We start from the raw sequence: 18,901 nt of genomic DNA, 5'->3' as shown, positions 1-18,901 counted from the left end.
AAAAGAAAAAAAAAAACCCATGACCTGTCATTGGGCCCGATATGAAAATATGAAGTGTTATAATGCCCTTGCAAAACAAAGTAAACTCCAGCTACATAAAAGACTAATGATTTACCTGCTACGGGCCTTGTTTGGACCCAAACTTGAGCCCAATGGCTTAGAGAATGGACTGGACCTCTTGGGCTTTGGTTTCCAAAGCCTATCATATCTGTTTAACCACCTAATGTCACTGCATCAAGAAGCCTGCTGGTCCTGGCCTTCATTATTGTTGTAATTCATTTGTTGTGGTCGCATCCCCGGGTAGTATTGGCTTCTCAGAAATGATTGATTTACCTGAGCTCAGACTGACCAACCATTTTTTTTTTTGTTATGGTTTTGAAGCGGCTGATAGATGAGGTGTTTTCTTTTATATGGACATCATTTTGGTTTTTATCTTTGCTGTATAAAGAGTGCCAGAATCTCACTAATTACAGTTGCAGCAGTTGCCTCACTTTCTTTGCTCGGTATCATTTCTTACTTGTGTTTACATTTCCACAGAATTCTGAAAATGATGCACACTATTGCTGCTCATGCATCTGAGAATCGAATGACTCCATCTGCTGTTGCTGCTTGCATGGCACCCATATTACTGCGCCCACTTTTAGCTGGCGAATGTGAGTCGGAGGATGACTTAGATATGAATGGTGATAATTCTGCTCAGCTTCTTGCTGCAGCAAATGCTGCTAATAATGCTCAAGCCATTGTTACAACTCTATTGGAGGAGTATGAGAATATATTTGATGTAAGATTCCTTCAACCAGTAGTCACTATTTTTATAAATCTGTATGTTGCTTGTGTAGCATTGGTTCTTAAATAGCAACTGAGCTCATAACTCCTAGTTGTATGTTTTCTAAACTAAGATGGTGGGATAGAGTTTTTATGCGTTTGACTGAACTTTGTCAAAGTTTTCAATTGTCATGAAAGAGTTTTTGTTTCATAAGCTTGAGGAACTCAATATTTTCTGTTTTAAGAACTTGAATTTAGGGAGAAGCATTGCCTTTAAGTGGTGGTAGCTTACTGGAGTTGATAAGCAAGTGAGAATGAAGGCCCATGGAGATTTCTGCATGTTATCAGGTTCATCAGGGATTCAGGTTCTTGGCTTCACAAGTGAATGCCTCTTTCCAATGGAAGCCAAACAGCAGACTAGGCTACTCTCGTGGCCAGCCAGGGAGTACTGGGGCTGAGATGGTGTTCCTATAATGCCTTTCCTATATTAGGGATGAGAGGAGTTGTATCAGAATGTATTGTTTAATCTCCATGCTGCTGTCTCTTCTCTTCAGCTGGCTGTTTAGGTGGCACTTGGCCCTTAGCTTGGGCATTAGGCTATTAGCATAATTTCTGACTCTTTATCAATATGATTTCTTATTCATAAAACGGAAAAAAAAAAAAAAATTGTAATTAAGAGCTTACTGCTCTTACCTTTTATAGCTTAATTCTAACTCCCACTCCAATGCAAGGTTTTAAGTCTCAATGCATATCGATCTTATCGGGTTTTGACCTGTTGTACAATACAGATATGAAACATGGGGATAAAAAGGTCCTATTTATCGTACTGTGTTGTACGAACTGATACGAATCACTGCAGCTCAATACATAAGCATATGTATCGAAACACTATTCTGTTTGATGAGGTATATCGACAGCAGCAGAGGTGAAGATTGCAGTGGTGATCATTGTTCTTGAGGGAACACCCGAGTTGCAGGGTGGGGAGAAAGAAACCGGAACGGAAATGGAGATACAGCACTGATTACAAATATGATAAATGAATGAAGGATCATGGCTGAACACATAGATCTTAACTAAAAACAATTCATATACAATCGTTTATATAAAAAAAATCTTTGAAATTAAAAATTCTTCATTTTATGCAACAGTTCTTTTATATCTTATATCTCTAAACAGAAGGAACCAAACTTCTTATTTTACATAAAGGATCCTATTTGAATTTTTATGTATTGTTTGGGGATTGAAAACATTTCATAAATATGATTTTTTTTAGTTTTATTTATTTTCAAATGATCTGAAATTAGTAAAAATGTTGATAAATGTGATGTATTGCTCATGTACTACGTAAAGCTTGTGATGGCGTTTATGGTGTGTTATGCATAAAAACGCATTTTGCATTGATCAGTGTGTATCTTAAGTGTATTCAACATCTCTAAAGTCTCTCCGGCACGTCTCTTAGAATTTCCTTTCCGGTATACTGCCTAGGACCAATCACCAATATTTTAAACCTTGCTTCAATGTTTAAAGTCAGTATCCAACATCGTAGTCTTGAACCCACGTGATCATACTCTTTTTTTCACACAAATCTTGTCCCATTCCATGATGGGTTCCATCCCGATCGTGGACTTGAGACACTAGGAGAGTTATGGGGTCGTAACCATCTACGTGCCTGGAGGACCTAGACCCAAGATACTGTCATTCAAAACTTAAAAAAAAATGGTATCTTTTGGGATCTAATTGTTTCATCTGTCACCGTTTTGTGAGCTCTCTCAATTTCTGTTATCATTTATACATTTCATTTTTCACCCGAGTATGGAATCTAGCAGGGCTGCTTGGAGGGCTGGGATCTGAGTTGCCGATTGTTCGTGAGTGGGATGCCCCAAAGTTTTTTTTTTATTCAAAATACCTGTGGATCCATGTAGCCAACCCCATTTAGTTGGGATAAGGCTAAGCTTTGTTGTTGTTGTTGTTGCATTTATACATTTCATTTTATAGATGTGTAATGTGTATCAGATTGATTGTGAAGCTGATGTTTTAATACTCTGATATTTTCAGAATCAGATTTTTCTTGTCATAGTAGGTGGTCTCTATTTTCTGTCTTGTTGTTTAGCTTTCTTTCTGGATTTGCTTAACTATTTTATTTTCCTTTAATTCAGGATGATAATCTACACAGGTGCTCCATTTCAGCTGATTCTCAGATAGAAAACAGTGGGACTGAGGACTCGACTGATGATGAAAATGTGGATCTGAAAGATAATGGATACCATGATGCAGAAAATGAGGTTGATCAAGAGATGGATGATGTTCATGACCGTGTACTCAGTGGAAAATTGTGTGAAAGCAGTGGTTCAGTTGCTAGTGATCTCTATGACTATAAGGTTTTTAATCTTTCCAGTGAATTATTGGTATATATATTGGAAACATAGTTGTCAAGGCGTTGCCTCGGCGACGACTAGGCGTCCAGGCGGTTTGCCTGGGGCCTAGGCGACAGCCGCCTTGTTGCACTGCATGTCGCCTTATGTTTTGGCACTTATTTATGCCAAATATCATTCAAGTAAATGTTTTTAATATTTGTTATTTCATTTACTTAAGATATTATTCATAAATAAGCAAATACCCCCTGTATGAATCCAATAAAAATAGTTTAAAAATCAAATTCCAAAAGGATAAAAAGTCAACCCCCCAGTCCAAGAACAAAAACTGGATTTTGGTTATAGGGACGATTTTCAACTTTTAAATGCTAGGGTTTTTCTCAATTATGAAAATTTTATAAATTCTATCATGTTAAAACATTGTTAAAAACCAAAAGTCCGGTAAAAAAATATTTTGTTTTGATATTCATAAAATTATTTTCATTCAGGCGATTTTAACAGTATTCGCGCACTTAAAAATAAGTTTGACTGATGCATAACTTTGTCATTACAACTCAGATTTAAGTAATCTTAGACTTGTTAGAAAGCTGGTTTTATGTTATAACTAATACAAAAAGTCTCATGTAAAAATAAAATCATTTGACCAGTCAAACTTTTTATAGAATAAGAGCATTTCTCTAAATGTTGATTTTTTATAACTTAATATGACTTAATGTTGATTTTTTATGATTTGATGTGGCTAAATGTTGATTTTTAATGACTTGATGTGGCTTAATCTTGATTTTTTATGATACAAGGTATATATAACTTACTAAATAATGTTAGAAAATAGGAAAAATAAAAAATAACATTTGTTCGCCTAGTTCGCCTTAAGGCGGGCGCCTTCTCGCCTAAGCGCTTAGACAACCCTCCACCGCCTTGGTTCGCCTTGTCGCCGTGACAACTATGATTGGCAATGTTGGTCATGGTGTATGCATTTTTCATTGTTTTTATTTGTCAAGTTTCTAGTTGATTGTGAGGCCAAACTCTGAGATCTTAATGCTCTTGGGATGTACTTTTATCTGATCTGCTTTTGTAGATTGTACTGCATCTTGTCGAGGATCTTAGCTGGCATGGCTCATTTTAAGTAAATAGCTATTCTTTTAGCTACAGTTATATGCTTCATACTGATGCAGTAACTACGCCGTACGCATAGGATTTTGAGTTCTGTTAAACTAGACCCTCTGGATTGGTAGTTTTATGTTGTTAGTCACCCAAATGAAGGATGATACTTGATTTACACTGTACTAGCTTAAGTGTTATTTACTGGTGTACTAATGTGTGATTATATGTTCCAAAATTGAGGATTCTATTTTTTCTATTCTTAGTTAAAGAGAAATGGACTTCCAATAAATACTCTGCAAGTTTCTGCTCTGTTTGTATTCGTTTCTTCCATCAATCATGTCTTCTTGCTAGATGTTTGTTAATCAAGAGTGTTTATTTTGTGGATGCATAGGCATTTGGAGGTAATGATTCGGATGTTGATTCCCCCAAGGAAAGTCACACTTCAGCAACAAATCTGAAGGCACTTGTAGATCCTCATAAGTCACCTAGAGATTCCAATATTCAATTTAATGAGCAACAAGGAATATTCAGACAAAGTAGTGATAATGACACAATGACAGCGATCGATACTCCTGATATTTTTCCTGCCAGTGACTCTCATCGATCTATGGGGGAGCTTCTGTCTTCAATGGATCCAGGACTTCCTCTAACTGTTCCTGGACCTGAGTTATGTGCAGAAAAGCCTGCGAGTAAATTAAGTGGACCCAACCCCAATGTGAAACGCTCAGTCTTTTGGGGAAGAAGCAATGTGAGTTGTACTGATGTCTATCTGATTTGTGGTCAATGTATTTTCACTTGGTTAACAAAAGAAATGGTGCTCTTCCTGTTTCGTAATGATTGCTCTTGAGGTTTCTGATGTGTTGACCTCCTTAAGTGTTCTTTGAGATTCTCTTTGTTAGGCATTAGCCAAATTCTTCAATTTTTGGTTTTCTTACCATGTCTAGAATATTATACCTAACTAGGTTCCAAGTTTAATTTATGTTTGCCACTGTAGCCCACTGTTCTGTTTACTTTGTTTTGCATTGACCTTGGATATATCTGTATGGTAATGCCTATGCATGGTTGTGATATGGTTGTTGCTATGCATGGAATGCCAATAAAAGATTTAGAATTCACTAGAAAATATAGATAGTTTGAGGCACTTGGAAAGTTTTTCTTTTCGGGATATAGAACCAAATAGATAAGACTTTACATTAATACAATAATCTAACAACTCAACTCAACTTAATTAGTTAGCAATTAAAATTTTTTTTGGGTGAATAAGAAATTCATGCCGAAGAGGGAAGAAAAAAGTCGGGGGGGGGTGGTATACAAGCTCCAGAAGGGAGCAAACAAATACAATGAAGCAATAGTGACGAAACCCTAATCTGGAGGGGAAAGAAGGGTGGGAGGGAGGCCCCAGGACACAACGAGTTTGTTCCTTGGGGTATCACGAACTGCGATGACAAAGGGTGGACGAGGCCAATTTGGAGCTAACATCAAAGAATATGGCTTTCCAAATCGAATCAGAGGATCTGGAGTTGGAACTTGGAAGCTCATCTATGAAGGTTACCCTCATCCAAATGTGGTAGATGGTGGCACTGAAGGCAAGCTTCACTGCAGTGTCACAAATAGAGCGACCTAAGAAGGTCATGTCGATCCAAATCCACTATCTTTGAGGAGGTCTTCTTTTGGGATGCCAACAACAAGAGAACTCTTTTCCAAACCGAAGAGGAGAAGGGACATCAAAGAAGAGGTGGTTGGTGTCTTTTTATCCATTCCAACAAAGGCAACAGGCTGGGGGAACATGGATATGGTGGTAAATAAGGACAATCTAGGTTGGGAGACAATTGGAGAGTGTTCTCCAATCTGTGAAGGATTGACGGGGGATGTGACCAGGAAACCAAGTGAGCTTGTGCCAAGGGACAGGAGGACCTCTGGATCAGATGAGATCCCAAGCAAAGTATGATCTGAATTCGCCATAGGGGGAATGGGACCTAACGACATTATCAACACTGGCAAGGGGATAAGGGAGGGGGTGGGAGAGAGCATCAGAGAGGATTGAGAGAATGAGGATAAGGGAGGGGGGACCAAATTGCATTAATGAGAAGACTTTGGCTAATCTAGAGGAGTAAACAGACCTACGACCAACAATCAAGAAGAGAACGCCGAGGGATGCCAATTATCAAGCTAGAGGAAAGTGGATGAACCATCTTTGATGAGTGTATAAATGGCCCTAAGGGCAATGGGTTTGGCATTCGGGAGCTGACGCCAAACCCAAGAGGAGTTGGTGGAGGGGAGATGGTCCATAAAGAATCCTTTCAGAGGAGGGAAGAATAGACCCAAGAATCCTAGATGATGTTCTATTTAGAGGCAAGCTTCTAGATTAGCTTTAGGATCCCCGCACAGTTTGCATCTTTGATCCTACGCAAACCAAGGCCACCTTCATGTTTGGGAGGCAGATAGAAGCGCAACTAATGGGGTGGAGGAATTAAGGGAATTAGTACCTTTCCAAAGGAATGAACCCATCAGGGATTTCACAACCTTATTGGTGGCTTAGGGAAGCTGGAAAATGTTGGACCAGTTAATGTAACATGATTCGAGCATGGATCCGATGAGCTCTAGGCAGCCCACATAAGAGAAGAGCTTGCCTTTCCAGAGCCGAAGTCTTTTCCTGATGTGGTCAAGCATGGGTGAGCATTATTGGGCAATAACAATGATTAGCGGTAAACCTAAAAACTTAATAGGGAGGGAGCCAAAGGAGAAGCCAATCAGATGGAGGAGGGCATCTTTGGAGGAATTGCAAACTCTAGGGAGGAAAACACGAGATTTTAGGTGATTGATGGGAGGCTAGATAAGGATTCAAAGCTGTGGAGAGAGGACATGATGGTCTCGATGGAGAGGGAGTTGGCTTTGGAGAAGATTATAAGATCATCGGCAAAACAAGGTGAGTGAGATTAAGTGGTTTACTTTTGGGGGTGGGGAGATTAGGAGCTGATTATTGGAGGATTGGATGGATCTGGAGAGGTCTTCTAGGGCAAGGGAGAAGAGGGGAGAGAAGGGGCAGCATTGACAGATACCCGCAAAGGATGCGGAGAAACCAGCCAGGCTGCCATTGACAAGAATAGAGAATTGTGGGGCGAAGATGTAGGAGTGAATCCAGTTGACAAAGACTAGAGGGAAGGACATGACAAGCAAAGTTTTGGAAATGAATTCCCATTTTATCATCCAAAAGTCTTATGGATGTCAATTTTAAGGAGAAAAGCAGGGGAATGGGATTTCCTATCAAAACCTCACAATATTATAGTAGAGGATGATATTATCAGCAATGCTTCTACAAGCAATGGAAGCAGATTGGTTAGAACTGATAAGAAGTCAATCACTAACTGAAGGTGGTTGGCCAGAATTTTGGCGATGGATTTGTGAAAAAGATTGTAGAGGGTGATAGGCCTGAAATCGGGCAAGGATGAGGCGGAGGAAGGTGCGGTTGATACCGTCAATTTGGCTGGGGTTGAAGGAGCTTCTAATGGCAGGGATAAGGTCAAAATTGATGATTTCCCAACAAGAAGAGAAACAGCTCCTAAAGCCCATACTGAATCCTTCTGGACCAAGGGGCTTTATTGCCTTGTGAGAGCGAGCGATGGATTTGATCTCCTCATCAGAGGGGATGGCCTAGAGGGAGGCAAATAGGTGAGAGGGGACGAATTTGTTCAAAAGACCAAGGGGGAGGGGAGCCACAGGAACGAGGGAGGGGGCATGAAGGATCTTGGAGAAGTAAGCAACAACTTAGCCCTGATGTCTTTAGGCCGAAAGAGGGATGAGCCATCTCTGGCATTGACCCTGGGGATGGAGTTAGAATTAGTTCTAGCCTTCATGACCCTATGAAAATAGGCCGAATTAGAGTATTCAAGCAACCATTTGAAGTTGGACTTTTTCTTGAGGAAGCTCTCTTCTTGGCTAGCAAGAAGGAAAGCTCAAGGGAGGTGGATTTTTATTCCTCAATAAGATGGGGATTAAGGAGTTCTCCTTGAAGCCGAGTTTGGATAGAGGTCAACTTATTTTTACAGGAGGAAACACATGAAGAGATGTTACCAACGGTGGAAGAGTTCCAGTCTTTGATGGCACAATTGAGATTTCTAAGCTTATGGGCAAGCCTAATGAGGGGAGAGGGGAAGGCGTGGACAAGCTTGTCCAAAGCAGAGCGGACGATCAGGAGAAACCCAATGTGTTGAGACCACATATCGAATGATAAATTAGTATTCAGTTATTTTTACATATTAGAAATTCAAAACACTGGCTTATGATAGTACAAATCCAATAATCTATAGTTGTCCAGGCATCGCCTAGGCATCTAGGCAGTTTTGTGTGGACTGATTCCTTGGTCACCTAGGTTCCTTGTTGGTGTCGCCTTAATTTTTGCCCCCCCTTGACAGCCTTGGTTTGCCTAGGCGCCATGCCAACTATGTACATATCTAAGAAGCCATAAACATGATAATGAAACCATGTTATTCTAGTTCCTGTTGTAGTTTGGAGAATAAATGACATAATTTAGGAACTTTTTGTGATGAGTCAGGGATGTGGTATATCTAGCATCATAAACGAGTTGTTATCTTTATCTGTGTAGGTTGTTTTTTTTTTTTAGCTGTGTTCTCCTGTATATATATATATATATTTTTTTTTTTTTTTGGGGTGGTTCTGAATTTTGTTAAGCTTATGATGTTAGCTGTGTAGGTTAGGGAGCCTTTCTCTCTCTTGTTTAATAGAAAAGTATTTTCATGTAAAAAAGTAAAGGTTTCCACCATGCCTACTACTTTTTTTGCCATGTGAGTTGGTGATCTGGTAATTTGACTGTTGGAGAGGGGGGAATTCCTTGGGTGGCCACCTATCAAATTTCATGGATTTATCACAATTATATGGCTGGGATTTTCTCCCTAAATCTTGTTTGCAGAGGGGGTTCAATGGGGTTTAATGGGGTTCAAGGTCTCAGGCTTAACCACTTTTCATGTTTTTCTTTTCAGGGTTCATAGTTCATGGTTTGAGGTCTAAGTCTCATGGTTCACAGTCAGATTTTAGGCAAGGTTCAAGATCTTGATGTCAGCATAGGTTTCGCTGGGTAAAAGTACCGGATCTGCGGCAAGGTCTTGCCCAGATCTGGTATTTTTGCACAATCATCTCGGTGGTTGTCAATTAGCCTATCTTCGCTTCTTTTTTCGTAACTAGACTAAGTCCGAGATCTTCCTGGGAAGCTACAGAAAGGAAGCCCAGCAACTAAGCAATGGAGCTAGCTGATTGTAGACCACCCTATATAAAAGGGTGGTCGTAGATCAGCTTTTTCTTTGCTGGCCTCTTTGCTTCCTCATATATAACATCTATTATGTATCTCTTTCTCATCGAATTTTGATTTCGGGAAGTGCTATGGTCATAGTTGTCATGGCATCACCTAGGTGTCGCCAAGGCGGCGATTTGGCTTCCTGGCGGAAAAAGAAGTTCATGGTAGTGCTACGATTTACGTGACTCACAAATGGCGGTAGCCATTGGTTGATAGGCGTCGCCATGGCACTGCCATGGACGCCAGGTCACGCCTGATTCACTAGGTGGTCAATTTTTTGTAAAATGCAAGGTGATTTTGATAGGGCTATGTTGATTTTTGATGATTTGATGTTGCTTAATGTTGGTTTTATATGTTATAAGGTATATATTGTAGGCTTGTAGCATGCTAAATAACTTTAGAGAATAGGGAAAATAAAAAAGTACCATACTAAATAACTTTAGAAAATAGGAAAAATAAAAAATGACACATGGGCGATTTGACCGCCATGGCAACGCCATAATGGCGATTCATACCGCCTTGGATCGATTTGACACCGTGACAAATATGGCTATGGTGAGTAGCAAGATTGGCCCCTCTCCTTATTGGTCTATAATCGCCGATGGTCAGCCGCACAAGCAAAAAGAAATGACTAATCCTTGCAAGTGACTAAGCTCCGTCTCCGACTTGATGACTCTAAACATAGTGGAAACCTCAGTTTTTCAAAAATCAAGCCCAAAATGGTACTTTGACTTCGGACCTTAGGTATCATAGTTGGCAAGGCGTTGCCTATGCAACGACTAGGAGTGGCCTAGTTGGAGTCTGAGCGATTGTTGGCCTATTGCACTGGCGCCTTACTGCAAGGTGCGACACATTTATGCCAAATATCATTTTAGTAAATGTTTTAAAAACAGTTTAAAATTATTTCTTTGAGATATTATTCATAAATAAGTAAATACCCTATATTTGAATCCAATAAAAATAGTTTAAAAATAAAATTCTAAAAGGATAAAAAGTCAACCCCTTAGTCCAAGAGGAAAAATTGAATTTTTCGTTGTATGGGTGATTTCAAATTTCAAATGCTGGGGTTTTCTCAATTCTGAAAATTTCTTAAATCTTATTATGGTAAAGCATTGCTAAAACCTAGAAGTCCTGTAAAATAATCTTTTGTTTTGATATGTATGAATTTATTTTTATTTAGGCAATTTTAACAACATTCACACACTTTAAAAGAAGTTTAGCCGGAACATAACTTTGTCATTAAAACTCAACATTTAGTAATCTTAGACTTGTTGGAAAGCTGGTTTTGTGCTCTACCTAATACAAAATGTCTCATGTAAAAAAAATCATTTGACTAGTCAAACTTATTATAAAACAAGAACATTTCTCTAAATGTTGATTTTTGATGACTTGATGTGACTTAATGTTGATTTTTGATGGCTTGATGTGGTTCAATGTTGATTTTTTATAATGCAAGCTAAACTATATGTAGTCTACTAAATAATGTTAGAAAAGAGGGAAAATAAAAAATAACACTTGTTCACCTTGGCACCATGACAACTACGGTAGGTTGTCTTCGTACCCTTCACCCTAGGCTATTCCACAATAAAAACAAACAACTATTGACCATGTCTCTATAAAAAAATTGGTTTTGAGAAGTTGTTTTTACCTAAAACTGTTCTTGAGAAGAAAAAGATCTCTAAAGGTTAATGATGAAGTGATAATTTCCAATCTCCAAGTGTTGAAGTTGTTAATTACCACTGTAGAGGAGGGATTGGGCAAAATAATCCACCAAAAGCTCACTTTTTATTCACAGCAGGGTGAGAGGTGAGAGGCGCGAGTTTTCGAGTTATGTTGAGTTGAAGGTCGAAATTATGTATATAACTCACTTGACTTGGTCTAACTCGACTGAGTCGAGTCGATACCGATATATTGTACATTTTATATATTGCTTGTGCTCTCGTTTTTCCATGTGAAAAAAAAAAAGAGTTAATAGCGAGATCTTGAACCTTGATTTCAGGTTTCAGGGTTCCTTTTTTTCAGTACTATAAAGCTCTGAATTCCTCCAAGTGGTAGTTGCAGGTCATTAATAGATCTCAGAGAGAGAGCCACCAATAGGCAGGGTCTCAACCACCAAAAACTTGAGGGTTGAGTCACCTAGGACAAGGGAACCTCTACCCAAAGTAATAGGGAGAAAGAAAAGAGGTAAGTGTCAGATTGATACTAGTCTATGGAGGTACTGTGGCTCCATAGGCTGAACAGAGTATTTGCTGTGAAGAAAAATGATAGGAAATGAAAGGGTAGAAGAAGCAGAATTGGAGAAGAAATCATGGCAGAGAGATCGCGTTGGGGCCTTGGGGGGGGGGGGAGTGGGGGAGCTCACCACACACTGGCTACGCAGGCACCAAACAACTCACTATTTTTAATTCATTGTCAAATCCACCCAATGAATTGGGTTACAAGCGTATTTATAAGAGCAAAATTAAAAGTTTCCTAATTGAAGTCTAATACTGAAATAGAAATAAATTCTCGTAATTATCTAACCCAACCTATATGGAATCAAACTCTAAAATTAAAAACCGAATGAAACTCTAGCCTAATTGAAAGATTACAAGATAAATCTAAATAAGTAAATAAATAAACTACTAATATTTTACTAGACTAAAGACCCAACTATGTACCCGGTTCATGGTCAGGGTTGCCAAACAGGTTCGGATCGATCCATGGATGCACTTCTGCGTCACATGGGCTTGGTTTGGCCTTGTCCATTGAGCCTAAATGTGGTCCTGGCTCTTCTTGGCTTGCGATGGTACTGTTTTCTGTAGTACTTGTCTTCATCAAGGTTACTGCTTCCTCCAAAAAATGATATTAGGTGCTGTTTGTAATCTTGTGAAAGGCAAAGAACATTTTGTGTTGAACCAGATATACTTGCCTCCTAAATAAGGTTATTAATATTTTTCATACCAGCTTTGATATTTAAAATTACTTCTTCTCATGGAAATGGAACTTAAGATATCTTATATTTTTCTTGCAGGCAAGAAAGCATCCTTCCATGGAGTCAATTGACTCCTCTGGTGAGGAAGAGTAAGTTTCTCGTAACTAGGAATTGCTTTTGAACACTTTTTCTTTTCTTTAGGACTGCAGTGTTTCATTGTTAGTTAAATATTGGTGCATGATTTAACTCAAAAGAGGTTCGTTTTAAACAGGTAGCGTTCTGTGGGAACTGAATTTTGTTTTGTTTTGCCTTAAATCCTAGAGAATGAGATATCTATTTCTCGAAGTTTAGCACTTAAATGGTCAATTTGGTAGTTGTGGAATTCTACAAAGCAACAGACCCCGTAAAGTTGGATGATGATATTAGAGATAGCATTGTGTCAAGATGCAGAAAGATCCACATTGAACCCACCCAAGTAATGGCATGGTCTAGAAAAATAGACTTAACAAAATATTTCATAATTTCTATGATTCTGTTTGATAGAGTTGTTTCTTTAAGTCAAATTAATATGTGAATGCTCCCATGCCACTTTCGATCCTCCTAGCATCTTAGACCATTGCCCCCTTTCTCTATTTGTCAACCCCTATCTCTCATTCGGCCCCAAGCCCTTTAAATTCTTTGACATGTGGTCCCTCCATTCTGGTTTCCTTCCTATTGTCAAATCTGCTTGGGATATCCGTTCCCCCTCCCCTCCCCTCTCCTCTCCTCTCCTCTCATCGCCTTTGCCCACAAACTTAAGAATGTGAAGTCTGCTCTTAAAGCCTGGAAAGCCTCCACCTTTGGCATTATTTCCTCCCAAGTCTACATTTTCCATTGTAAGCTTGAATCTATACAATCCTGTCTGCTGAGGGACATCTTCAATTCTTCCTTGGCCTTGAGGAGAAAGATGCCTCCATTGAGCTGTCCTCTCTTTTCTCTCAAGAGGAAAGCTTTCTCAATATTCCTCAGCTCACGGCCATAGATGGACCCCTCTGCCATTAAAGCTGATGTGGTGTCATATTTCACCTATATCTTCTGTCCGTCCTCTCCCCCTCCTCATTTAGATTCCCCCCTTCTGAATAAATTTGTCCCTCCTCACGTAATCTCTTCCCTCCAAGCCATCCCATCTGACCCTGAGATCCTTGCTGTCGTCCATTCCTATAAATCCAACAAAGCCCTTGGCCCTGATGGATTTAGCATGGGTTTCTTCTCCTATTACTAGGATATCATAGGGTCCGATATCTCTAAGGCCATCAGGAGCTTCTGCTTTAACCCTTCCCAAATTCATTCCATCAATCACACCTTTCTCTGCCTCATCCCCCAAAAGGAAGGAGCTTCTTCTATGGTGGATTTTAGGCTCATTTCTCTCTCCAACCTCCTCTACAAGTTTATTGCAAAGATTCTTGCAAATTGGCTCCAACTGGTGATTGACTCCATTGTCAGTGCCAACTAGTCTACCTTCATTGCGAGCTGGAGCATTGCGGATAATATCATTCTTTGTCATGAAATTGTTCGTCAAGAAATCCCACTCTCTCGCTTCCCTTCTAAAGATCGATATCAATTCGACTCATCAGATGGGATTTCATCTCCAAAGTTCTCCTTGGTATGTCCTTTACCCCAATTTTTGTTGACTGGATCATTTCTTGCATCTCCTTCCCTAAGTTTTGAGTCCTAGTCAATGGGTCTCCTTCAAGGTTCTTCTCCTCCTTTGTTGGGATTCGGCAAGGATGCCCCCTCTCCCCATCCTCTTCTACTTCGCCCTTGAAGTTCTTTCGAGATCCATTCAATCCCATATGGATAACCTTCTTATCTCTCCTATTCCTATGTGCAAAGCCTTTAAGCTCACTCATTTTGCTTTTGCTGACGATCTTATGATCTTCTCGAAAGTTGATATTGTATCCATCCAATCCATAATGTCCTTTCCTCCTTTGAGTCCCTATCTGATCTTCATATCAACCTTCTTAAATCCCGCCTATTCCTTGTTGGGGCCTCTGACTCCTCCATCGCTAGGTTGCTTGAGCTTATAGGCTTCTAGAGTGGGTCTCTCCTTGTTAAGTGTCTTGGCCTTCCCCTCATCTCTTCTAGGCTAACTTTCCACCACTGTTCCTCTATGCTTGGCCAAATCTATAAGAGGCTCCAAGTTTGGAAAGGGAAGATTATGTCCTATGCTGGTAGTCTTGAACTCATCTAGTTTTGTTCTCCAATCCTCTTACATTTATTGGTTTGGGTCTTTCAGCTCTCAAAATCCGTCATTAAATCCATTGAGTCTCTTTTTGTTCCTTTCTTTGGAAGGGCACCGACAATGCTAGATTCCTCCACCGTCTCTGTTGGTCTTCTGTCTGCCTCCCCAAGGCAGAGGGAGGTCTTGGATTGAGGAGAATAAAATGCTAATACTGTTGGCATTCTCTAACTCATCTGGAAGCTAGTTTCAAGGCCTCGCAGTATTTGGGTCTCTTGGGTCTATTCGTTCCTTCTTCTCAAAGGTCCCCTTTGGAGTTTGGATTGCTCCTACCCTCCAAAACTCCTCTTGGGTTTGGAGGAACATTCTCCTTCACAGGCCCACTGTCTTGCGTGCCATCCATTCTTCTATCGGGAATGGAGCATCCACCTCCCTTTGGCTAGATAATGGGCATCCCAATGGTATCCTCATCCTTCAGGCTGGTGCCAAGACGGTCTACTAGGAAGCATAGTTGTCACGGCACCAAAGCGAACCAAGGCGGTGGAGGGTTGTCTAAGCGCTTAGGCGAGAAGGCGCATGCCTTAAGGCGAATAAGGCGACCAATTGTTATTTTTTATTTTTCCTATTTTCTAACATTATTTAGTAAGCTATATATACCTTGTATCATAAAAAATCAAGATTAAGCAACATCAAGTCATTAAAAATCAACATTTAGCCATATTAAATCATAAAAAATTAATATCAAGTCATATTAAGTTATAAAAAATCAAAATTTAGAGAAATGCTTTGGTTCTATAATAAGTTTGACTGGTCAAATGATATTATTTTTACATGAGACTTTTTGTATCAGTTATAATATAAAACCAGCTTTCCAACAAGTCTAAGATTACTTAAGTCTAAGATTACTTAAATATAAGTTGTAATGACAAAGTTATGCTCCGGTCAAACTTATTTTTAAGTGCGCGAATGCTGTTAAAATCGCCTGAATGAAAATAATTTTATGGATATCAAAACAAAAAATTATTTTATCGGACTTTTGGTTTTTAGCAATGTTTTAACATAATAGAATTTATAACATTTTCATAATTGATAAAAACTCCAGCATTTAAAAGTTGAAAATCGCCCCTATAACCAAAATCCGATTTTTCTTCTTGGACTGGGGGGTTGACTTTTTATCCTTTTGGAATTTGATTTTTAAATTATTTTTATTGGATTCAAATAGGGGATATTTGCTTATTTATGAATAATATATTAAGTAAATGAAATAACAAATATAAAAAGCATTTACTTAAATGATATTTGGCATAAATAAGTGCCAAAACACAAGGCGACATGCAGTGCAATAAGGCGACTGTCGCCTAGGCGACGCCTTGACAACTATGCTAGGAAGCTTCCCTCGTTTCCTCTGTCATCCTAAATGGTGTTTGGTTTGCCCCTTTGGATACCCTGCCCTCTCTCCCTTCTGGTCATCCCTTCCCCCCTTCCTCCCCTTACCTTATTTGACCCTTTAGATAAAATCATTTGCTCCCCTTCTTCTTCTGGTCAATTCTCCTCCTCCTCTGCTTGGCATCTGATTTGCTCTTCTGGCCCTCCCTCCCATTGGCATAAGAAGGTTTGGTTCAAATTCTACATTCCTCGGCATAATTTCACTGTATAGAGAGCTCTCTCTGATTGTCTTCCTACCGAGGCCATCCTCTTGCGCCGTCACATCTCTAACCCCACTTGTTGCTTTTGTTGGAATGGTTTTGAAGACACTAATGATCTTTTTTTCTTTTGTTGTCCGTTCTCTTCCACCATTTGGAAGCGTATCCTTGCCAAATGTTGGCTGTCTAGAAGAAGTCCCCTCCCCCTTCAGAGAGAATGGATTTGGATCGACATGGCCTTTTCCAGTAACTCGATTTGCGATACTGCTGGGAAGCTGGCTTTTTGCACTGCCATCAACCACATTTGGATGGAGAAAAATCTGTGTAGATGGTCTTCCAATTCCAAATCTTGTGATAAGATTTGGAACACCAACTACTTCGATGTCTCCTCCATGCTTAGCCGGGCTCCTCCTGGTTTAGTCGTTGACACCCCAAGGAACAGGCTAATTGTTATCTCCTGGGGTTTACCGCTATCTATTTTGTCCTCCCCTCCCCCTGCTCCTTAATGGTTGTCTCCCCTTGCTTTGTGCAGTTCTTGCCTTTCTAGGCTGTGTATATCCCCCACCCCCTTTTTCTTCTTGCTTTATATATTGTTTACCATCAAAAAAAAATGTGAACCATTTTTCTTGTATAATAATCATGTTACAGATCCCACACTGCCTATTCAGTTTAACAAATCGAAACTCTTTGATCTCCATGATCTTTCCCATTATTTATTTATTTATTTATTTATTTTTTGGTGGTGGTGGTGGTAGTGAAGGGCTATTTAAACACACACACACTCACTCACAATTGCTTGTTGAGCCCACAGAAACTGGAAGACCAGGTCTTTACTCACTGTGTCCTGCTTTTTGTGTCTGTTTCTTTTCCCTTATAGACTGTCCCATATAAATTGCTCCTCAGTGTGGAAAAAGTAAAATTGGTTGTGTGGTAAGTTTGTCCTTGTGGTTTGAGCTATGTAATGATGGAGGATTTTGGATCACTAGAGTTTACAAAGTTGCAGGAATGATGTCTGAACCTGATCATTTACTTTTTATTGTTATTGTTGAGTTTGTTGGAGTGGTTATTGTTAATGATGGGTGTTGGTAGTTCGATCAGTGGATGCATGGTTGCTGCAGCTCCTACTGGCGTTGTCTGCCAGAAGTAATCATGAGCATTAAAAGAGCCACCTGTAGTAAGAGTGAAATGCTTTTGGCTGCTTGGATCCACCATTAAAGTGATTACAGAGCCTTCTTGCGATCAAAGTGTGCTTGGGCATGCCATTTCTTGCTGGAATGAGAATGTGATCTGCTGGTGGTTACCCAAGCACAGGTTGACACAAACAGAAGGAACAATGTGCGGGAATGAGCAAGCCGTTGGTGAATAGCATTCTACCGTTGCCTTAGCACTGAACATCAGCTTTGGGTGGGAACTGGGAACTTCATCTTTTATTACTTGACCAACTAGTCAACTCCCCCTCCCTCCAAAAGCCCAATTAAAAAATAAAAAATGGTATTACAAAGCCTAAGAATGATGAAAAGTTCCTAGTAAGTTGGAATGTGTGAAAATTCATTGTGGAGCTCTCATCTAGATATATTTAATTTCAATCTTACCCATGGTTTAAAGTATCGGCGTGTATTGTACCATATCGGCCGATACATATTGGTGTTGGGAAAGAAAGTAGTAGGAGGCCCGTCCCGGACCCTATAATAGAGCCAGCAAGAAAACGGATGCGCTAACGCGCAACGGTGCTCATAGATCAGCTTACTTGAGCAGGGGCTCATGGAGTTGATTATTTGCTCGGCTGCAAAAAAAGGTCAAGGTATTAGCCGACCAGCTTACCGACGGATGGGAACTCCACGAGCTATGTTATCCGTTCGGACAACGAATTTTGACCCGAGCAAATAGTGTCTCCAAGTGCATAGGCACTATGGCAGTCATCTCCTTTTCTTGTACTGATACCCACTAATACAATACATGTTATTAAAAAATTTCTATGTATCAAAACGTATCGTATGATACTATATGATACACTCCAATACTCTCCGATACTCTCGATACGTACAATTGAGCCCCGAACAATTGAATTACATGCGTATTGGTTCGTATCGAACCGATGCTCACCGATATGCTGGTTCTTCCATTTGTGACACTGCTGAGAAGCTTGCCTTCTATGCTTCTATCAATCATATCTGGATGGAGCGAAATCTTCGTGGATGGATTTCCAATTCCCATTCTTTGTATCAGATTTGGAAGGCCATCTCTTTGATGTTATCTCCAAACTTGGATCTCTTTGCCCCCATGCTGTCTATGACACCCCAAGGAACATGCTCACTGTTGTCTCCTGGGGTCACCCCACCTCCATTTTTTTTGGATGATTAATTTAATACATTACCAAGAGAGAAGAATATACAAGGGGGGGGGGGAGGCAAGCTCAGAACAAGGCCAACCAATACAATCAAGCTAAATCTACAGCCAGATCTGCCAAAACAAGACAAAAGGAGGAAAACACAAGCTATTTCCGATTGGTCATTGGTGTATACAATCAAGCTAAATCTCCCCACCTCCATTATCTCCCCCCTTGATGTATCCTTCCCT

The 18,901-nt window shown here is 39.8% G+C and overlaps 1 protein-coding gene across 1 annotated transcript in view; it reads left to right on the top strand.

Moving 5' to 3' along the window:
• LOC122093823 (rho GTPase-activating protein 7-like) overlaps positions 1-18,901 on the top strand; it is an 86,958-nt gene that overhangs the window by 54,133 nt on the left and 13,924 nt on the right. The window contains exons 12-15 of the mRNA XM_042664324.1: positions 538-781; positions 2,922-3,143; positions 4,633-4,989; positions 12,563-12,612. Coding sequence (XP_042520258.1) covers positions 538-781; positions 2,922-3,143; positions 4,633-4,989; positions 12,563-12,612 — 873 coding nt within the window. The remainder of the gene's footprint in view (positions 1-537; positions 782-2,921; positions 3,144-4,632; positions 4,990-12,562; positions 12,613-18,901) is intronic.

Source organism: Macadamia integrifolia, chromosome 11, assembly GCF_013358625.1.
Source record: "Macadamia integrifolia cultivar HAES 741 chromosome 11, SCU_Mint_v3, whole genome shotgun sequence".
NCBI classification, from domain to species: domain Eukaryota; kingdom Viridiplantae; phylum Streptophyta; class Magnoliopsida; order Proteales; family Proteaceae; genus Macadamia; species Macadamia integrifolia.
This window is presented reverse-complemented; position numbering and strand designations above follow the sequence as displayed.